The 20,085-nt window shown below is 46.2% G+C and overlaps 1 protein-coding gene across 1 annotated transcript in view; it reads right to left on the bottom strand.

Annotated features, from left to right (window-relative positions):
• Positions 1-20,085, bottom strand: part of LOC137430674 (E3 ubiquitin-protein ligase MARCHF9-like) — a 308,642-nt gene that overhangs the window by 47,228 nt on the left and 241,329 nt on the right. Inside the window, exon 7 of the mRNA XM_078781216.1 lies at positions 18,705-18,897. Within this exon, the coding sequence (XP_078637342.1) occupies positions 18,705-18,897 (193 nt within the window). The remainder of the gene's footprint in view (positions 1-18,704; positions 18,898-20,085) is intronic.

Below are 20,085 nucleotides of genomic sequence, written 5' to 3'. Positions count from 1 at the left end.
TCCCTCGAAATGGAGTAGTACCTACTCCATGATAATATGAACATGTTTATATTTTAAATATGACAATATTCACAGCACAACATGTACACGGCACTGATAGATCACACAATCCAGTTCCGGGTCGTCTCCACATCCTTTTTGTCTCTACACTTCAGTACCTTAAACATTTCGATCACATCCTCCCATAATCACCTCCTTTTCAATCTTTCTTCATGGTGGAGTCAATGTAACCATGAAATAAAATTGGTAGCTCTATGCTGAAACTTTTCAATAGCAATTATGTCCTTCCTCAGATGCAGAGACCAAATTGTACACAATAATCGAGAAGGCCTCACTAAATTCCCGTATAATGGTAATAACGCCTCTTTTGATCGATAACCTATCACCACCCCAACTCCCCACCTGAGAATGCAACCTAAAATCCTATTAGCTTTTCCAATCGTTGCCTGGCACTGGACTGACGAAATTGACAACGACCCTTCTCCTATGTTCCTTGCTCCAATATTTCCCCTTGCATTGTATAAGCCCTTATTGTCCCCCGTCGCACCGCGGAGCGAAAAGGGGACTATGGTTTTCCCCTCCGTCCATGTGTGCGTGCGTGCGTGCGTGCGTAAACGAAGGACCGAATTCTAATTTGGTGTGTGGGTGCAACTAGGCATATGTAAGTACCAACTTCTATTGAAAATTAGGTCGCCACGTCAAAATCCAAGATGGCCGCCGCCATGTATGTCTGACGCCATGTATGTCTGAACATTGTGAGCGGAATATCTTGAAAAATAAGCGAAGTACCAACTTCTAATCTGGTGTGTGGGTGTATCTCGGCATAAGGAAGCAGGCTATTGAAAATTGGGTCGCCACGTCAAAATCCAAGATGGCCGCCGCCATGTATGTCTGAACCTTATGAGCGGAATATCTTGAGAAATAAGCGAAGTACCAACTTCTAATTTGGTGTGTGGGTGTAGCTATGCATAAGGAAGAAAGCCATTGAAAATTGGGTCGCCACGTCAAAATCCAAGATGGCCGCCACCATATATATGTCTGAACCTTGTGAGCGAAAAATGTTGAAAAATAAACGAACTACTAACTTCTAATCTGGTGTGTGGGTGTATCTACACATAAGGAAGCAGGCTATTGAAAATTGGGTCGCCACGTCAAAATCCAAGATGGCCGCCGCCATGTATGTCAACCTTATGAATGGAATATCTTGAAAAATAAGCGAAGTAGGGATTTTCGCGAGATCTCGCGAGATCTCGGAGACGGTGGGAGGGATTTTCGAAGCTCCACACGGTCTCCACGTTTTTCGAAGTTAAGTCTGTTTACAATTGTATTTTGTCGAAACTGTATTTATCTTTCGGTGTGTGAAGTTATTGTGTGCAACTTTGGTTGTTTCTCGGTGTTTATCTTTCATAAATTGATCGTCTGTTTGCCGTGTCGCGAGCAAGGCCTTTGCCACGTCGCGAACCATTTGAAATCGAAGTTAAGTGATTGTTCCCATTTGTATTTTCGTTAAAACTGTATTTATTTATGGTGTTGTACGTATATTTTGTCCCGACGAAGATTTTTCGGTGCAAATCTTTCATACCTGTATTGAAAATCGTGTTAATTCGTGTCGTGTCTTGAGGCCTTGTACAGTGTACACTGTACAACCTTGAGGCTTTGTTTTTCTCTCAGCGGTCCGTCGTTTGTGATCCAATAACTTTCGTTCCCTGTATTCCCAGTCTTTTCACCCATAGCCTACTTCCTTGTGTAAATCTCAACTCAAACAAAAAAAAAACATTTCCTTCTCTGTTCTCATTCGTTTATTCATTCTTATTCGTTCGTTCGTTCTTCGACCACGTGTTTCTCCCCCATTTCCCCAGATAGTTTTCACTGTTATCAACCTTCAATGTTTACACTTTCCCCTCAAGTTATGTATTCCGTCATATTTTATAACACCTTTTTCTTCTTCTTCTTTAAAAGGCTGCTTTCGACTTGCTCACCAAATCAATTCATCCCAAAAAAAATATCCATCTCCTACAGTGCCTTTTTTCTACATTCCCTAAACTCTCCTGCACTCCATCCTCCATCCAGCGTCCTTAAACGTATTTTTAACTCGAAGGTCACAAGAAACTCATTTTGCAATAAATGTTCGTTTCCCATAAATCGTACACTTTCTAAAATCCAATCTCACCCCTCCCCTCCAAATCTTCCCCATAACCCCTCCCCTCCAAATCTTCCCCATCACCCCTCCCCTCCAAATCTTCCCCATCACCCATCCCTTTCAAATCTCCCCCCTTGCCCCCTCCCTCCTAAACTACCCCCTCACCCCTCCCCGCCAAGACGCCCCCTCGCCCCTCCCCTCCTAGACTCCTCCCTCACCCCTCCCCTCCAAATCTCCCCCATATCCCATCCCTTTCAAATCCCTCCCCTTGTCCCTTCCCTCCCAAACTCCCCCCTCACCCCTCCCCTTCAAATCTCCCCACCCTCATTGCTTCTCAATTTCCCCCCTCTCACTCCCCCTCCTCAAAGCGTCCTCCCCACTTCTTCCCCCTTCCAACTCTCACCTCCATCTCCCCCAACCTTCTGCCTCGCTCTTCCCCCTCCTCAAATAACACCTCATTGTGCCTCACCCAATCACCATCAAACCTTTTGTCCGCCCCATCCTTCCCTTTCTCCGAGCTATTCTGAAATCTCTGACACACCTTCAACAGCTCTCCCTACCTCTTCCACCTCTTCCACATCTTACCCTACCCCTCCTCCCCCCTGTTCTGTATCTGATGCTCCCCCTTCCTCTTCATTAACGGTATGGACCTCAAACATCCGGGGCCTTCGTTCAAACTTAACTGATCTCTCCATACAGGTTGCTTCTGTCAAACCAGACGTGATCTGCTTAACAGAAACTTTCCTCCTTTATGATGTCTCTGATTCCTTAGTATCTCTCCCGGGCTACTCCCTCCTCCGGTATGATAGACCTGAGCCTCGTACTGGAGGTGGGGTTGCTATCTTTATCAAAAACTCTCTTCCTCACTCGCCTTGCACTGCACTCTCTCCACCTCACCCCCAGGAATACCTCTGGCTATGGCTTCCCCTTCGCTCCCACCTCTTGTTCATATGTGTGTTGTACCGTCCACCAAACAGTGATGACTCCATCTACATCTCGCTGTCTGATAATATGGACCAACTTCTATCTACTCATCCCAACTCTCTCTTCCTCATATGTGGTGATTTCAACTGTCATCATGCCAGTTGGCTGGGTGTGGGTACCTCTCTCACCAGCCATGGCTCCTCAGCAAAGGACTTCTGCGACTCACTGGGACTGACACAATCTGTCAATTTCCCGACCCGGATCTCAGTCAACGGAACATCTTCTCTTCTGGACTTGGTTATGACTAACTTCCATGAAAATGTCTGCTGCTCTTCTTCTGCTCCAATCGGATCATCTGATCATGTCCTTGTTAAAGTGGACATCTCTCTGACCATCCTCAGGGAGCCTGCTCAGCGTCGATGAGTCTGGCATTTCACTCAGGCCAACTGGCATGGTCTTCAAGCAGCCATCAATCATCTGGACTGGTCTCCCATCTCTACCACCTCTGACATCAACTCATCCTGGGAATTCTTCCAAAGTAAATTGCTCTCTCTCATGCACAGATTTATACCATCTCGTCTTCAGTTGTCATACCCTTCCTCCCGTCCATGGTACACGGAATCTTGTGGTGAGGCTGTTGCCCAGAAACAACTTGCCTTCGTCTCCTGGAAAGCAAATCCAACGGAAGGAAATCTCATTTCCTTTCACAAAGCCCGAAACAAGTGTGTGTCCACCCTCAGGAGAGCCAGGAAACAATATCTCTCCATTCTCAAGACCGAACTCTCTTATCTGTCTCCCTCTTCCAAATCCTGGTGGCGTCTGGTCAAATCCGTTTCTGGTGTTTGTTCCCCCTCCATCCCCTCCCTTACCTCAAACGGCTACACAGCTGACTCCGCACGTGAAAAAGCTGAATGCCTCAACTCTGTGTTTGCCTCTAAATCTTGTGTCCCAAACCCATCCCTCTCTGTACCCACCATACCCAGTCGTACCCTGCTGCTCCTGGACTCCGTGTCCTTTCCTCCTGACAAGGTGGAAAAGTTTCTGTCAACCCTCGACTCTGATTCTGCAACTGGACCCGACGGCATCAGCCCACGGGTCCTAAAATCCTGCTCTGCCGCTCTATCTCACCCTCTCTCTGTTCTCTTCACCCTCTCTTTTGCTCAAGGTCAACTGCCATCTGCTTGGAAATCAGCCAACATCACCGCTATGCACAAAAAAGGTGCAAAAACAGATCCTAGCAACTACAGACCAATCAGCCTTCTCCCAATTATCAGCAAAGTCATGGAATCCATCATTGCTTCGGATATGAAATCTTTCCTCCTCTCCAATGGCTTGATCTCTGATCATCAATTTGGTTTCAGACCAGGTCACTCTACTCTGGACATGCTGCTTCTGCTGGCTCAACAATGGATGGAGGTCCTCAATGCCAAACAGGAAATTAGAGCTGTCTCCCTCGACATATCACATGCCTTCGACACGGTCTGGCACCCCGCTCTGCTCACCAAACTCTCCTCCTTTGGTATCCATGGAAATCTCCACGCATGGCTGGCGGACTTCCTCTCTAGTCGTCGTCAACGTGTGGCCCTGAATGGGTTTCTCTCATCTCCTCTTCCTGTTCAGGCTGGAGTTCCCCAAGGCAGTGTTCTGGGCCCCGTGCTTTTTCTGGTCTTCATCAATGATCTCTCTGACTCTCTTGAAAATCCTCTCTATCTCTTTGCTGATGACTCCACTCTCTGCCGCTCCATTCCTCTTCCCTCAGATCGGCAGTCTGCAGCCTCCTCACTCTCTGAAGACTTGGACAAAATCACAGACTGGTCAAACAAGTGGAACATGTCTTTCAATCCTGACAAATCTCACACTCTTACTATGTCTCTCCGAAAAGATCGAGTGGAGAACCCTCCCATCTACTTTCTCAACAATCCTCTCTCAGAAGTTCTGTCGCTCAAGCTTTTGGGTCTCACTATCTGCCATGATCTTTCTTGGGAAAACCACATTTCCAAGCTGGCCTCCAAAGCCAGTCGCCGACTGGGCATCCTCCGTCGTGCGAAGTCCTTCCTCGGCACACCTGAGCTCCTCACCACATACAAGGCTTTCATCCGCAGCTCAATGGAATACTGTTCTCCCCTATGGGCTGGTGCTCCTGCCTCACACCTAGCTCGGCTTCACGCTGTTGAAACCAAAGCTTTCAGAATTATTGGAATCTCCCGCGATGAAGCTATCTCTGAGGGCCTTTCACTCACTCACCGCAGGCAGGTAGGTGGTCTTTCTGTCTTCTACCGACTCCTCTCCGGCCTTGCACCCCCAGCTCTCTCTGTGCTCTGTCCCCCAAATATTCCTACAGGTCGCACAAGATCTGCCAGCAACCCTCTGATGGTTAAACTGCCGAAATCTCGGCTCTCTGCTCACCTTCACTCTTTCATTCTTCTTTTCTCCCACCTCTGGAACAAACTCCCTCACTCCCTTCAATCCCACTCCTCCCTCCAGGTCTTTAAAACAGCTGTTCACCACCATCTCTTATCTTCCCCCATCCAAAACCTTGATCTTTTCTACCCCCGCTAATTCACCCCATATCCACCTTGTTTGAAATTCCAACTTCTTTCCTGGAAGTCCTGGCAGTGTCCATATGTTTTATACCTCTCCCACCACCCCCTTCCCATGCCCCCCCCCCCCCAAAGCCCTCGCCCTCTCTCAGATCTCTCGATGTCTCCATGTCTCTCGGTCCCTGCTCTCAAATGTTGTGTTTGTGTCCTTCCCCCTCTCTCCCCATCTTGTCTACCGCTCCCGATGTTATATGTTTTATGTGTCGGTTTGTCTTTTTGTGTGATTAATGTTCGCTCTTTCACGAGCCTCGATCTTGTATACAAAAAAAAAAAAGAAAGAAAAAAAGTACCAACTTATAATCTGGTGTGTGGGTGTATCTAGGCATAAGGAAGAATGCTATTGAAAATTGGGTCGCCACGTCAAAATCCAAGATGGCCACCTTGCGTCTTCCATTTTGTCAACTCACATCACTTCAACGATGGGGGACCTAGGCGTAACGCTTGTTTATATGATTATCCCTGTCTTATGTTGAAAATCTTACATGTGTACTCTTAAATTGATAAGGAGATGAAAATCACCTGGCATAAGAATGTGGAAGTCAAAAAAGGCAACACTATAGAATTGTAGATGTGTACATTTAATGCACATCTTTCATATGCAGCCCATGGCTGAGGCCTGTGGGTAGCATAATTTCCTGGGGCATTGGGAGTGGGCTGAGGAGGGTGCAGCTGTGCTGCTGATGCAATGCCCTCTGCACGTTAGAACAGGTATTTATAATTTGTTCATGGTGCCCGTGATAGCTCACCTGCTCTTCATGAAGGACACACATGGGATCTTTAACGACCATCAATTAATCCGGGTAGTGGGAAAGAATGAGGAAGAATAGGCCCCAGACTTGCATTGGGGGGTACAACCACCACGAAGAAGCGTCCCCGATAGTGCAATGTTTCAGTTGTTTTAATCAGTTCCTTCTTATAGGCCAATCTGTGGTAAAGCATTTGGAATTCAAATGTTAAAAGAGGTAATGGTCACTGGGGGCCTTGGAACCGCCCCAGGCAGGGAGCGATCAAGATACGAGAAGTCACTGTCATGGATGGTAATCTGAACAACGAGGGTCTTGTAAGCAGGCATGTTACCATGAAAGAGAACACACCTTTGGTTAATATCCACGTTCGTCCTCAATTGTAGCTTGGCGAGGCACACAATCAATCAGCAGTTTTCCTTTGGCATGCCGGTAAATTCGATGCCATGATCTCACCAGCTGAGCGTTGGGTGCAAATTTATTGGATGGTGGTGTTTCGGGATCCAATTTGGTTTCAGGGTCCCAGTGGTAAAGCCATGTTTTGTCAGCAGTTAGCAGAGACGAACGATAAAGTAGGTTGGATATGAAGTTAACAGTTCAAAGTTCTCAACATGATGCCAGCCATTGCTATCAATTTTGAGTGTGGAGGTTTTGGTGGACCGATCTTGCTGAGACATTGGACATGCCAAAGTGGTCATGGATGATGGTGAAAATGCTACCTTGATAAATCCAATATTCCAAGGATATTTTGGTGACCTTAATTCAATATTTTCCATGATGAATGCCTTAATGACCCTCAACCCATATATTATTACAAGTTTAAAGCCCGTCGAAAATGACGGCTTGGAACACTTTATTTGACGGGGCAGCCACGCGAGCGTGCCAAAGTCTGAAGCCTCGGCCTAGTGTCAGGTGTGCTTCTTTCTTCTTTATTTAGTAGACATCCTGCAGACGTAAATGATCACTCGGTTTACTCTGCGCACGTTGCACATCACGTACAGTGAATTTCACATCCCTGCGCCTTGTATTTATTGTGATTTAAAAAAAACAGCTTCCGTACACTGACCTTGAGGCTCAGTTTGCAAGCCACCATCTACAATTCCAATGTAAGAGACATAATTACTCTTCCTTTGGGTCTTCGGAGTCCTCAGGTTATTTTGGGTCCACTGGGTCATTTGGGTGCTCATGATCTTTTGCCTCCTTGGGATGTTTTGGGTCCTTGGGGTATTTTGTGTGCTCTGGGTCATTTGTGTCCTAAGGGTCTTTTGCATCTTCAGAGTCTCTTGTGTATTTTGGGTCTTCTGGTTCCTCGGGGTCTTTTGGGTCATTTGAGTCCTTTGGGTCCTCTGGATCTTTGGGGTCCTCTGGTCTTTTCAGTCCTCTGGGTCATTTGGGTATTTAAGGGTCTTTGGAGTATTCGGTGTCTTCAGGGTAATTTGGGTCTTTGGGGTATACTGGGTCCTCAGGGTCTTTAAGTGTCTTTGGGGTATTTTTGGTGCTTTGGATATTTTGGGTCTTCAAGGTCTTTAAGGGTCTTCTGGATCTTTTTGGTCTTGGGGTCTTTTTAGTCTTCATGGTATTTTAGGTATTTTGGGTATTTAATGGTCTTTGGAGTCTTTTGGATTGTCAGGGTATTTTGCGTCTTCAGGGTCTTTGTGGTATTTTGGGTCTTTGGGGTTTTTTGGGGTCTTTAAACATCTTGGGGTATTTTCAGTATTTTGGGTCTTCAGGGTCTTTATGGGTCTTTGGGGAATTTGAGTCTTCAGGGAATTTTGGGTTTTTGTGGTCTTTGGGGTTTATAAGGGTCTTGGGGTATTTTGGATCTTTGGGGTGTTTTCACTGTTTGCGATATTTTAGGGTATTGGGGTCTTTTCTGTCTTTTGTGTCTTTGGTGTCTTGATGGGTCTTTGGGGATTTTTGGGGGTTTTCAGGGTCTTTATGGGAAAGTATTTTGGGTCTTTCAGGGTCTTTGGGGGTGATGTTCAGGGTATTTTGGTTCTTCCGGGTCTTTTGGGTATTTGGGGTCCATTGGGTCTTCAGAGTCTTTTCTGTCTTTGGGGTTTTTTGAGTGTTCGGGGTCTTTTCGGTGTTGGGAGTCCTTGGGGTCTTTTGGGTCTTCAGAGTCCTTGGGCTATTCTGGGTCCTTGGGGTCATTTGGGTCTTTTGGATCCTCGGTGTCTTTTGGGTCTTCTGGGTCCTTGGAGTCTTTTGGGTCTTTTAACCGGTGGACACACAGTAGTGTTCAAAGATTTGCCCATTAAAACCCCACTCAAATCCGCCCTAAAGCGCTACTCAAAGCCTGTAAAACCTTCCCTTATGAAGGGGGACAGACATCGCACAAATACACAAACACACATTGTGCTTTATATGGTAGATTGGTGGAAATTTGCCCAAAGACGCAGGTAAGGCCTCTTCCGCACAGGTGACTCCACAAATGCCACACAAGATGTCCAAGTGGACTTGGTGATAAGTTCAGTTGTGCAAGGCCAATGATGGAGTGAATACAGATACAATGACTGATTAATTATTATACTATACAATAAGGACTGCAATGTACAATAGTTTTAGAACAAAGGCTTCATCGGGGAGGGGTAAAGCGACTTTCAGGCCACCCTGTACTTTTAAATAATTTCATCCATGCACAATAAAAACGTAATTTCCATAATTCTCCAGGATATTAAAGGAAATTTCATATGCAGCACATTGGCTACAGAGGTCCTTAGAGCTGAATGGGAATGAATGATAAAGCTTTGGCCTGAACATCCAGTTATGCAGTTCTGGGACCATCAAAGTCAGTTTTGATGTGACATAAGCCGATTGTTTTTTCTCAGCTATTCAGGACACCCACTGCTGCACCAACCAATCAGCATTGCACTTCAACGTATTCAACATGGGGAAAATCAAACTTCGTCTCAATAGGCCTGAAAACCACGGCTTGCTCAGGAAGAAAGAGTCTCCACGTCAACGTCCTTTGAAGAAATCATTTACGAGTTACGACATCAAGTCCTTCGAACAGGATTTATCAAAAGAAGAAAAGGAGTGGATAACTGTTTGTATTGGACTCATTCGCACCATGTGCTTTGAAAACGGAAGTGGTATTTCACAATTTCACCCCGAACTTCCGGCTGTGAGGATGAGTGCACACACTCAACCATGACTCACGGTAGGAGTTATGTTCATGCAGCACCAGCACAGAGGTAACAAGAACCACAGGTAAGGACAATTAGCCAGTAGCATCAATTAAAATGAAGCTGCAAAAGGGCAAAAGGACAAAAAACGCCATGGAAAAGGTGCAGCTTGTTGAGGCCTTAGAAGGGCCTACAGCATTAATAAGGGGGGACTGCATCGACTAATGCTTGCTCGAGATGCCTCTTCGTGCCTGTACACAAGGCAATGAGGCCCCAAAGGATCCTACAGCTCCATTAATCATACGATAAGGGGAAAACGGTGTAACGGTGATTCAAAGGGCTGTAACGCTCGCTTAAGTGTCATTCCTAGTTGCTCCCTGGTGTATTTAGGCAAAACATACCTTTCCTAAGCTTTTCCTGGTCCATGCAAATTCATACCATATTTGCACATTCTGGTTGTTGTTGTTTTATTAAATATACTTAGTCTCGGCTCATATGAGAGCTAACGCATACAGAGTTAAAGTTGTTGAGTTGCCTCGGTAGGTTACATGAGCTTCAACCTGTCTCCAGGTTCGTCGGCCGCTGCGTGATGTCCTGAGTATCACAGACAGGCAGGTGTTCTATTGATTGCCTCGGCCTGATACTAACCGGATTCGATAGCCATTGTTAATATTTCATCGTGCTCCATGAAATCATAAAACAGCAGGACAGAGGAAGAGGCACCGCTTTTTGGCCCAGAAAGATGTTCAGGCTATCGCTCCGCATGGTAATGGTGATCTTTTGAAGGTTTTCTCATGGAAAACATCACGCCGAGCATGGAAAACCCTTTTGCCCGAAAGTTTAACAAAATATATGCAAGCTTCCATCATCCCGGAAGTTCGAAATATGCCAAGATTACAAGGAGTTATACGGAATCAGTTTGGAAAATCGCAGCCATTACAGAAATTGAAGGCCTCCTCGGATTATTATCAAATCAAGAGAACCAATAACATTCAATTCAACTTCGACATTTGCTGTTCCCTCTTCTCCAAGTCCTTCCATATTGATGGTGCGAGTCGTCGCTTTCGATGGATCTCTTCCCTTCGTTGGCGTGCCCACTGAGCATCGTGCGTTGAGCGATGGCTGTACCGTCCAATGCAGGACCCACAGCTTCGACCACAAACATCGCAGGTATATACCGGTCCTTGCGGAGATGGGCGGTGGCAGGTTTGTCTTTCTTACCTCCGCTGCCTCTCAATAGCAAGTCTCCCACATTCAAACTGGTCCAGGCTGGTGCCAATGAAGGGAAAACCTGCACAGATAAGTGATAAAAGTGATAGAGGTGTGTGCTATCCCTCTCCCACTCGATTCCAATGAGCATTGTTGGCTGCAGGTGCAGTAAATTCAACATGAGGCCTGATGCACATAGGCGCAGCAGACTGACCAGGTCGTCGGTCGGTATGATGACGGCTGCCCTTGATGTCCAAAGTGGACACAGCTATCTGCCAGTTGCTGCGCAGTGATGCCTAAATTGTTGCCACCACTGACTTTCATGGGCACATTTATTCACGATCTAGCGCTGCCCAGGCTGACCTACAGGTGTGGTTTGATATCTGTGTCCTTCTCATAGCCTTAGCCTAAAGAGGCTTCCACCACAAGGCAGTGGGGATCCGTTACCCTGGGCAAAGTGCGCACACCAGGTACTGTCAGCCAGAGCAAGTGGAGGATAGATTTGATGGGTTAAGGGAGGGCAGGTGTGACCCAGAAATTCCTTGTTCATCGTGATTTGCAATTATCCTTTGTGGCAATAAAAAAAAAAAGGCAAAGCCCGTTTGGTACCTGAAGATTTGCAATGCCCAACCTGCACTGCCATGGTGACGGATGTTGATGCAGGTAATCTGGTAAGGAATTTGGAACAACAAGCAAGGTTTAAGCAGAATGACGATGACCCCCAACGACTCATTTTGGAATGCAGAAATGGGAAATAGGGATGTGGAATCCTGGGTTTCAAAATGCCAATCACATAAAAACATGAATAACTAGAACAGTACTCGGTAGAGAGCGTACCTCCGCCAAGGTGAACAGTTTACGTATTGCATCCCACTGATAGGTCAGATCTGGATCCGACATGAACCAAAATCGAATCGGCTTGTTTTTGTCACTTACCCAACTCAACTGGGTTATAACTCAACAATAACTCAACAACAACTCAACCAACTCACTTACCCAACTCACAACTTATCCAAGTTTTTGTCACTTACCCAACTCAACTGGGTTATAACTCAACAACAACTCAACCAACTCACTTACCCAACTCACAACTTACCCAAGTTTTTGTCACTTACCCAAACCAAGTTATGTCACAAGTCGCCCACACCTTTTTGGAATATCATGCTGTACATCGTTTTTGGCCCGATCACTCAAAGGTGAAAATAAAATAACAAAATTCTCGGATCCAGATTTGAATCTTTACCAAAATCTAATGATTTTGTCCTTGTCAAACACCCAACATCTCCACCAAGTTTCGTCCAAATCTGTCCACAACTCCTGAGATATCCTGATCAAAAACAGACAGACAGACAAACAGACAGCTGTGAAAACATAACCTCCATCCACCCTCGGTGGTGGAGATAAAAACTCTTCAACCTTGAAAGATTAATTTAGGGCTCACAGGATCCGAGGCTGGCTTACAGGTACACACATTTGCAGCTAAGCTGTATAGCCTGAGTTAGAATCCCGAACCAGGTATAAACTGCAATCCCGGTGTTTCACAGGCAAGGTGATTTATCAAGGTGTGTGCCGTCCCTCGGATGGACCCTCAACGGGGTGTCCCGTCTGCCAGCATTTGATGGTGGATGTTAAATATTCTATAGTTTCCTTCGCGAACAGCAGGCGAGCTATCTCCGGCTCCGTCAACAAATTCGTAATTCCAATCCCCGAACCAGCAGAGAACATCGGCGGCACAGCCAGGTTATCAGCCAATGATCACAGCCAGGTTAACAGCCAATGATCACAGCCAGGTTATCAGCCAATGATCACAGCCAGGTTAACAGCCAATGATCACAGCCAGGTTATCAGCCAATGATCACAGCCACACCCTCAGCCAATGATCACAGCCAGGTTATCAGCCAATGATCACAGCCACACCCTCAGCAAATGATCACAGCCAGGTTATCAGCCAATGATCACAGGCAGGTTATCAGCCAATGATCACAGCCAGGTTATCAGCCAATGATCACAGCCAGGTTATCAGCCAATGATCACAGCCAGGTTAACAGCCAATGATCACAGCCAGGTTATCAGCCAATGATCACAGCCAGGTTATCAGCCAATGATCACAGCCAGGTTATCAGCCAATGATCACAGCCAGGTTATCAGCCAATGATCACAGCCACACCCTCAGCCAATGATGCCACCCCTCAGCGAATGATGCCACCCCTCAGCCAATGATGCCACGCCCTCTGCCAATGATGCCACGCCCTCTGCCAATGATGCCACGCCCTCTGCCAATGATGCAATGCCCTCTGCCAATGATGCCACGCCCTCAGCCAATGATGCCACGCCCTCAGCCAATGATGCCACGCCCTCAGCCAATGATGCCACGCCCTCTGCCAATGATGCCACCCCACAGCCAATGATGCCATGCACTCAGCCAATGATGCCACGCTCTCAGGCAATGATGCCACGCCCTCAGGCAATGATGCCACGCCCTCAGGCAATGATGCCACGCCCTCAGGCAATGATGCCATGCCCTCAGCCAATGATGCCACCCCTCAGCCAATGATGCCACCCCCTCAGCCAATGATGCCACGCTCTCAGCCAATGATGCCACCCCACAGCCTTGTGCTCCACACACACAAAGCATAAAGATTATTTGATTCCACTCTACCAAGACGCGTACGCATCCTTCCACATGTGTCGCTTCTCTGGAATGGTGAGATGTTAGTGCTCAACCACAAATGTACAATAGGCCCAGCATATGTGGGATGTGATAAGGATATGTACAATAGGCCCATCATATGTGGGATGTGATAAGGAAATGTACAATAGGCCCATCCTATATGGGATGTGATAAGGAAATGTACAATAGGCCCATCATATGTGGGATGTGATAAGGATATGTACAATAGGCCCATCATATGTGGGATGTGATAAGGAAATGTACAATAGGCCCATCATATATGGGAAGAGATAAGGATATGTACAATAGGCCCATCATATGTGGGATGTGATAAGGATATGTACAATAGGCCCATCATATGTGGGATGTGATAAGGATATGTACAATAGGCCCATCATATGTGGGATGTGATAAGGAAATGTACAATAGGCCCATCATATATGGGAAGAGATAAGCTCCATTATAAATTTACATCCAGTGTAAATTACAATAACGAGAAATTGGGCAATGCTCAATGAACGCACATGCATCGTCCATACGAGTTATTGTTACATCTTTTGACATTGTCGAGGCTGAGAGTGCAAATCCCATGGGAAGTTATCCGCTTATTATGAGAGTAGCAGCAGACAAAGCCCAGGAAGAAACAATCGCGATGTCTAACACAACAGGAAACATTTTGGATTCAGAGCAGGTTCCGTTTGTCGCTGCTCTGGAGCCATTTGCTGTCGGGCTTTCTGCCATCTGCCAGACATCAAAATCTTCACCCTAAGCAGGGAATGGCTCCCGCCTCTCATTTCGCCAGGGAAATATGCAAGAGGATCAAACATGACCCCTAGCCATGCGCTTTCACATTCGAGGCCTGTGTGATATCTGAAATTTAAAATAGCATTTCAGGCTGCTCGGCCTGGGCTGTAATGACCTGGTGAGGAAAAAGTACATCACAACCTAAACCTAAACCACAACCTAGTTTAGGTTTCACCCTAAACCTACAATGAATTATTATATTAACATGGAAGGAATCCCAAACCAATCCTACAAAAAACGGCCAGATTTCAGTTGCAGGCCATGCTAAAATGGCCAGATTTCAGTTGTAGGCCATGCTAAATTGGCCAGATTTCAGTTGTAGGTCATGGGAAAATGGCCAGATTTCAGTTGTAGGTCATGCAAAAATGGCCAGATTTCAGTTGTAGGTCATGCGAAAATGGCCAGATTTCAGTTGTAGGTCATGCAAAAATGGCCAGATTTCAGTTGTAGGTCATGCGAAAATGGCCAGATTTCAGTTGCAGGCCATGCAAAAATGGCCAGATTTCAGTTGCAGGCCATGCAAAAATGGCCAGATTTCAGTTGCAGGCCATGCAAAAAGGGGCAGATTTCAGTTGCAGGCCATGCAAAAATGGCCAGATTTCAGTTGTAGGTCATGCGAAAATGGCCAGATTTCAGTTGCAGGCCATGCAAAAATGGCCAGATTTCAGTTGCAGGCCATGCAAAAATGGCCAGATTTCAGTTGTAGGTCATGGGAAAATGGCCAGATTTCAGTTGCAGGCCATGCAAAAATGGCCAGATTTCAGTTGCAGGCCATGCAAAAATGGCCAGATTTCAGTTGCAGGCCATGCAAAAATGGCCAGATTTCAGTTGTAGGTCATGCAAAAATGGCCAGATTTCAGTTGTAGGTCATGCAAAAATGGCCAGATTTCAGTTGTAGGTCATGCAAAAATGGCCAGATTTCAGTTGTAGGTCATGCAAAAATGGCCAGATTTCAGTTGTAGGTCATGCAAAAATGGCCAGATTTCAGTTGTAGGTCATGCGAAAATGGCCAGATTTCAGTTGCAGGCCATGCAAAAATGGCCAGATTTCAGTTGCAGGCCATGCAAAAATGGCCAGATTTCAGTTGCAGGCCATGCAAAAAGGGGCAGATTTCAGTTGCAGGCCATGCAAAAATGGCCAGATTTCAGTTGTAGGTCATGGGAAAATGGCCAGATTTCAGTTGCAGGCCATGCAAAAATGGCCAGATTTCAGTTGCAGGCCATGCAAAAATGGCCAGATTTCAGTTGTAGGTCATGGGAAAATGGCCAGATTTCAGTTGCAGGCCATGCAAAAATGGCCAGATTTCAGTTGTGGGCCATGCAAAAATGGCCAGATTTCAGTTGCAGGCCATGCAAAAATGGCCAGATTTCAGTTGTAGGTCATGGGAAAATGGCCAGATTTCAGTTGCAGGCCATGCAAAAATGGCCAGATTTCAGTTGCAGGCCATGCAAAAATGGCCAGATTTCAGTTGCAGGCCATGCAAAAAGGGGCAGATTTCAGTTGCAGGCCATGCAAAAAGGGGCAGATTTCAGTTGCAGGCCATGCAAAAATGCCAGATTTCAGTTGTAGGTCATGGGAAAATGGCCAGATTTCAGTTGCAGGCCATGCAAAAATGCCAGATTTCAGTTGTAGGTCATGGGAAAATGGGCAGATTTCAGTTGTAGGCCATGCAAAAATGGCCAGATTTCAGATGTGGGCCATGCAAAAATGGCCAGATTTCAGTTGTAGGTCATGGGAAAATGGCCAGATTTCAGTTGTAGGTCATGGGGAAATGGCCAGATTTCAGTTGTAGGCCATGCAAAAATGGCCAGATTTCAGTTGTAGGCCATGCAAAAATGGCCAGATTTCAGTTGTAGGTCATGGAAAAATGGCCAGATTTCAGTTGTAGGCCATGCAAAAATGGCCAGATTTCAGATGTAGGCCATGCAAAAATGGCCAGATTTCAGTTGTAGGTCATGGGAAAATGGCCAGATTTCAGTTGTAGGTCATGGGGAAATGGCCAGATTTCAGTTGTAGGCCATGCAAAAATGGCCAGATTTCAGTTGTAGGCCATGCAAAAATGGCCAGATTTCAGTTGTAGGTCATGGGAAAATGGCCAGATTTCAGTTGTAGGTCATGGGAAAATGGCCAGATTTCAGTTGCAGGCCATGCAAAAAATGGCCAGATTTCAGTTGCAGGCCATGCAAAAAATGGCCAGATTTCAGTTGCAGGCCATTCAAAAATGGCCAGATTTCAGTTGCAGGCCATGTGAAAATGGCCAGATTTCAGTTGCAGGTCATGTGAAAATGGTCAGATTTCAGTTGCAGGTCATGCGAAAATGGCCAGATTTCAGTTGCAGGCCATACAAAAATGGCCAGATTTCAGTTGCAGTCCATGCAAAAATTACCAGATTTCAGTTGGAGGCCATGCAAAAATGGCCAGATTTCAGTTGTAGGCCATGCAAAAATGGCCAGATTTCAGTTGAAGGTCATGCAAAAATGGCCTTATTTCAGTTGTAGGCCATGCAAAAATGGCCAGATTTCAGTTGGAGTCCATGCAAAAATGGCCAGATTTCAGTTGAAGGTCATGCAAAAATGGCCTTATTTCAGTTGTAGGCCATGCAAAAATGGCCAGATTTCAGTTGGAGTCCATGCAAAAATGGCCAGATTTCATTTGCAGGCCAAGCAAAAATGGCCAGATTTCAGTTGCAGGCCATGCGAAAATGGCTAGATTTCAGTTGCAGGTGATGCGAAAATGGACAGATTTCAGTTCCAGGCCATGCAAAAATGGTCAGATTTCATTTGCAGGCCAAGCAAAAATGGCCAGATTTCAGTTGCAGGCCATGCGAAAATGGCCAGATTTCAGTTGCAGGTGATGCGAAAATGGCCAGATTTCAGTGGCAGGCCATGCAAAAATAGCCAGATTTCAGTTGCAGGCCATGGAAAAATGGCCAGATTTCAGTTGTAGGCCATGCAAAAATGGCCAGATTTCAGTTGTAGGCCATGCAAAAATGGCCAGATTTCAGTTGTAGGCCATGCAAAAATGGCCAGATTTCAGTGGCAGGCCATGCAAAAAATGGCCAGATTTCAGTTGTAGGCCATGCTAAAATGGCCAGATTTCAGTTGCAGGCCATGCTAAAATGGCCAGATTTCAGTTGCAGGCCATGCTAAAATGGCCAGATTTCAGTGGCAGGCCATGCAAAAAATGGCCAGATTTCAGTTGCAGGCCATGCAAAAATGGCCAGATTTCAGTTGCAGGCCATGCTAAAATGGCCAGATTTCAGTTGCAGGCCATGCTAAAATGGCCAGATTTCAGTTGCAGGTCATGTGAAAATGGTCAGATTTCAGTTGCAGGTCATGCAAAAATCGCTAAATTTCAGTTGCAAGCCATGCAAAAACGGCCAGATTTCAGTTGTATGCCATGCTAAAATGGCCAGATTTTAGTTGTATGCCATGCAAAAATGGCCAGATTTCAGTTGTATGCCATGCAAAAATGGCCAGATTTCAGTTGTATGCCATGCTAAAATGGCCAGATGTCAGTTGCAGGCCATGCTAAAATGGCCAGATTTCAGTTGTATGCCATGCTAAAATGGCCAGATGTCAGTTGCAGGCCATGCTAAAATGGCCAGATGTCAGTTGTATGCCATGCTAAAATGGCCAGATTTCAGTTGTATGCCATGCTAAAATGGCCAGATGTCAGTTGCAGGCCATGCTAAAATGGCCAGATTTCAGTTGTATGCCATGCAAAAATGGCCAGATTTCAGTTGTATGCCATGCTAAAATGGCCAGATGTCAGTTGCAGGCCATGCTAAAATGGCCAGATTTCAGTTGTATGCCATGCTAAAATGGCCAGATTTCAGTTGCAGGCCATGCTAAAATGGCCAGATTTCAGTTGTATGCCATGCTAAAATGGCCAGATTTCAGTTGCAGGCCATACAAAAATGGCCAGATTTCAGTTGCAGGTCATGCGAAAATGGCCAGATTTCAGTTCTCGGCCATGCTAAAATGGCCAGATTTTAGTTGTGGGCCATGCAATCTTATACCCCTTGTTCGCATAATGAACAAATACAAATTTTAGCTCACCGTGCTATCTGCAGGATGATCTTGAATGCGTTTGCTAGATTGCTGATTGTTATGAAAAAATGATGGGCTCAGAGGCCTCGTAGCAAAGTGTGAGTAGTCCAGGCCATTGTCATCTCGCTAATCTCACAGCCAAGAGCTCTGGCTCCATGCCCGGCAACATGGAGGCTTGATTGCAGTCGGGAAAGGCCTTTTGGACAATTACCCCAAAAAGCCTGATCTGTTACTGATTGGGAGTGGGAAAGTTTGAGCTAGCCATCTCCAGAAACTTGTTCCGGCATGAAACCTTCATCCACAATCAAACCCCGCTTGTTAAAAAGTAGCATTGTACCACCAATCCATTGCGAGGGAATATGCTGCACAAGGCTCAATTAATGGAAAACATGAAGGCATGGGTGAAGTGTAATGGAATAAAAGGGAATCCCACCGATGCAAACAATGTCCATGAGGCCGTACAGGGCGTAGCACACTTGGAAGAGCACGTCGCGACGTTGCCAGGTAGCTGCTGGGCTTAGGCCTGACCAGACGAGCCACACGAGGCTGGCAAGCAGGAAGAGGCACCCCAAGGCGACGGCCGCTGTCTGGACACGCTCGATGGGGGATAATGAAACTCCCTGCCACTGCCCAATGGGGAGGGATTGGGTGAGAGAGGGAAAGAAGTGATTGTGATCATGACGAGGGACTGGGTGAAAGCACATGACAAATTGATGATGCAGGTATTTGTAGGATGTCTTTTTAAGGAAAGAAGAGAACATGGTGACTCATGTCGGCTAGAAATGCACGGTCTGTTTACAATGATTTGAGGCTAAGACTTGAATGTTTTATAGAATGTCGGAAAGCTCAAATTAGGAACAAAAAGGAAGCGATGGTAATCACTGATCCATGGACCACCATCTTTGATTTGTACGAGGAACAGATAATTATTTCACCTAAATATATGTATTACCGGTATATGAATCAATGTCGAATACTCCAACCTTTAATTGAACAAAGAATGACTCAACACTTGGGGCAGCACAAGGAAACAAACGTGGACAGGGGTCCGGGCAAAGCCGGGCAAAGCCGGACCAACCAATCAAAGCTGTGTCCTGGAAACTCAAACACAAGACTCAACCGTTGGCACATTCAATCAAACAGCCTGGCAGGACATGCTGTGGGATGGAGGGGTGTGTGTAAAGTGTAAGTGGGTAAAGGGTGGGAACACATGCTGTGGGATGGAGGGGTGTGTGTAAAGTGTAAGTGGGTAAAGGGTGGGAACACATGCTGTGGGATGGAGGGGTGTGTGTAAAGTGTAAGTGGGTAAATGGTGGGAAAACATGCTGTGGGATGGAGGGGTGTGTGTAAAGTGTAAGTGGGTAAAGGGTGGGAACACATGCTGTGGGATGGAGGGGTGTGTGTAAAGTGTAAGTGGGTAAAGGGTGGGAACACATGCTGTGGGATGGAGGGGTGTGTGTAAAGTGTAAGTGGGTAAAGGGTGGGAACACATGCTGTGGAATGGAGGGGTGTGTGTAAAGTGTAAGTGGGTAAAGGGTGGGAACACATGCTGTGGGATGGAGGGGTGTGTGTAAAGTGTAAGTGGGTAAATGGTGGGAACACATGCTGTGGGATGGAGGGGTGTGTGTAAAGTGTAAGGGTGTAAAGGGTGGGAACACATGCTGTGGGAGTGTGGGATGGAGGGGTGTGTGTAAAGTGTAAGGGTGTAAAGGGTGGGAACACATGCTGTGGGAGTGTGGGATGGAGGGGTGTGTGTGAAGTGTAAGTGAGTAAAGGGTGTGAACACGTGCTCGAGGTGATCCCATGTAATGCAA

The sequence above is a fragment of the Myxine glutinosa genome, chromosome 7 (genome assembly GCF_964187855.1).
Source record: "Myxine glutinosa chromosome 7, kmMyxGlut1.1, whole genome shotgun sequence".
NCBI classification, from domain to species: Eukaryota; Metazoa; Chordata; class Myxini; order Myxiniformes; family Myxinidae; genus Myxine; species Myxine glutinosa.
This window is presented reverse-complemented; position numbering and strand designations above follow the sequence as displayed.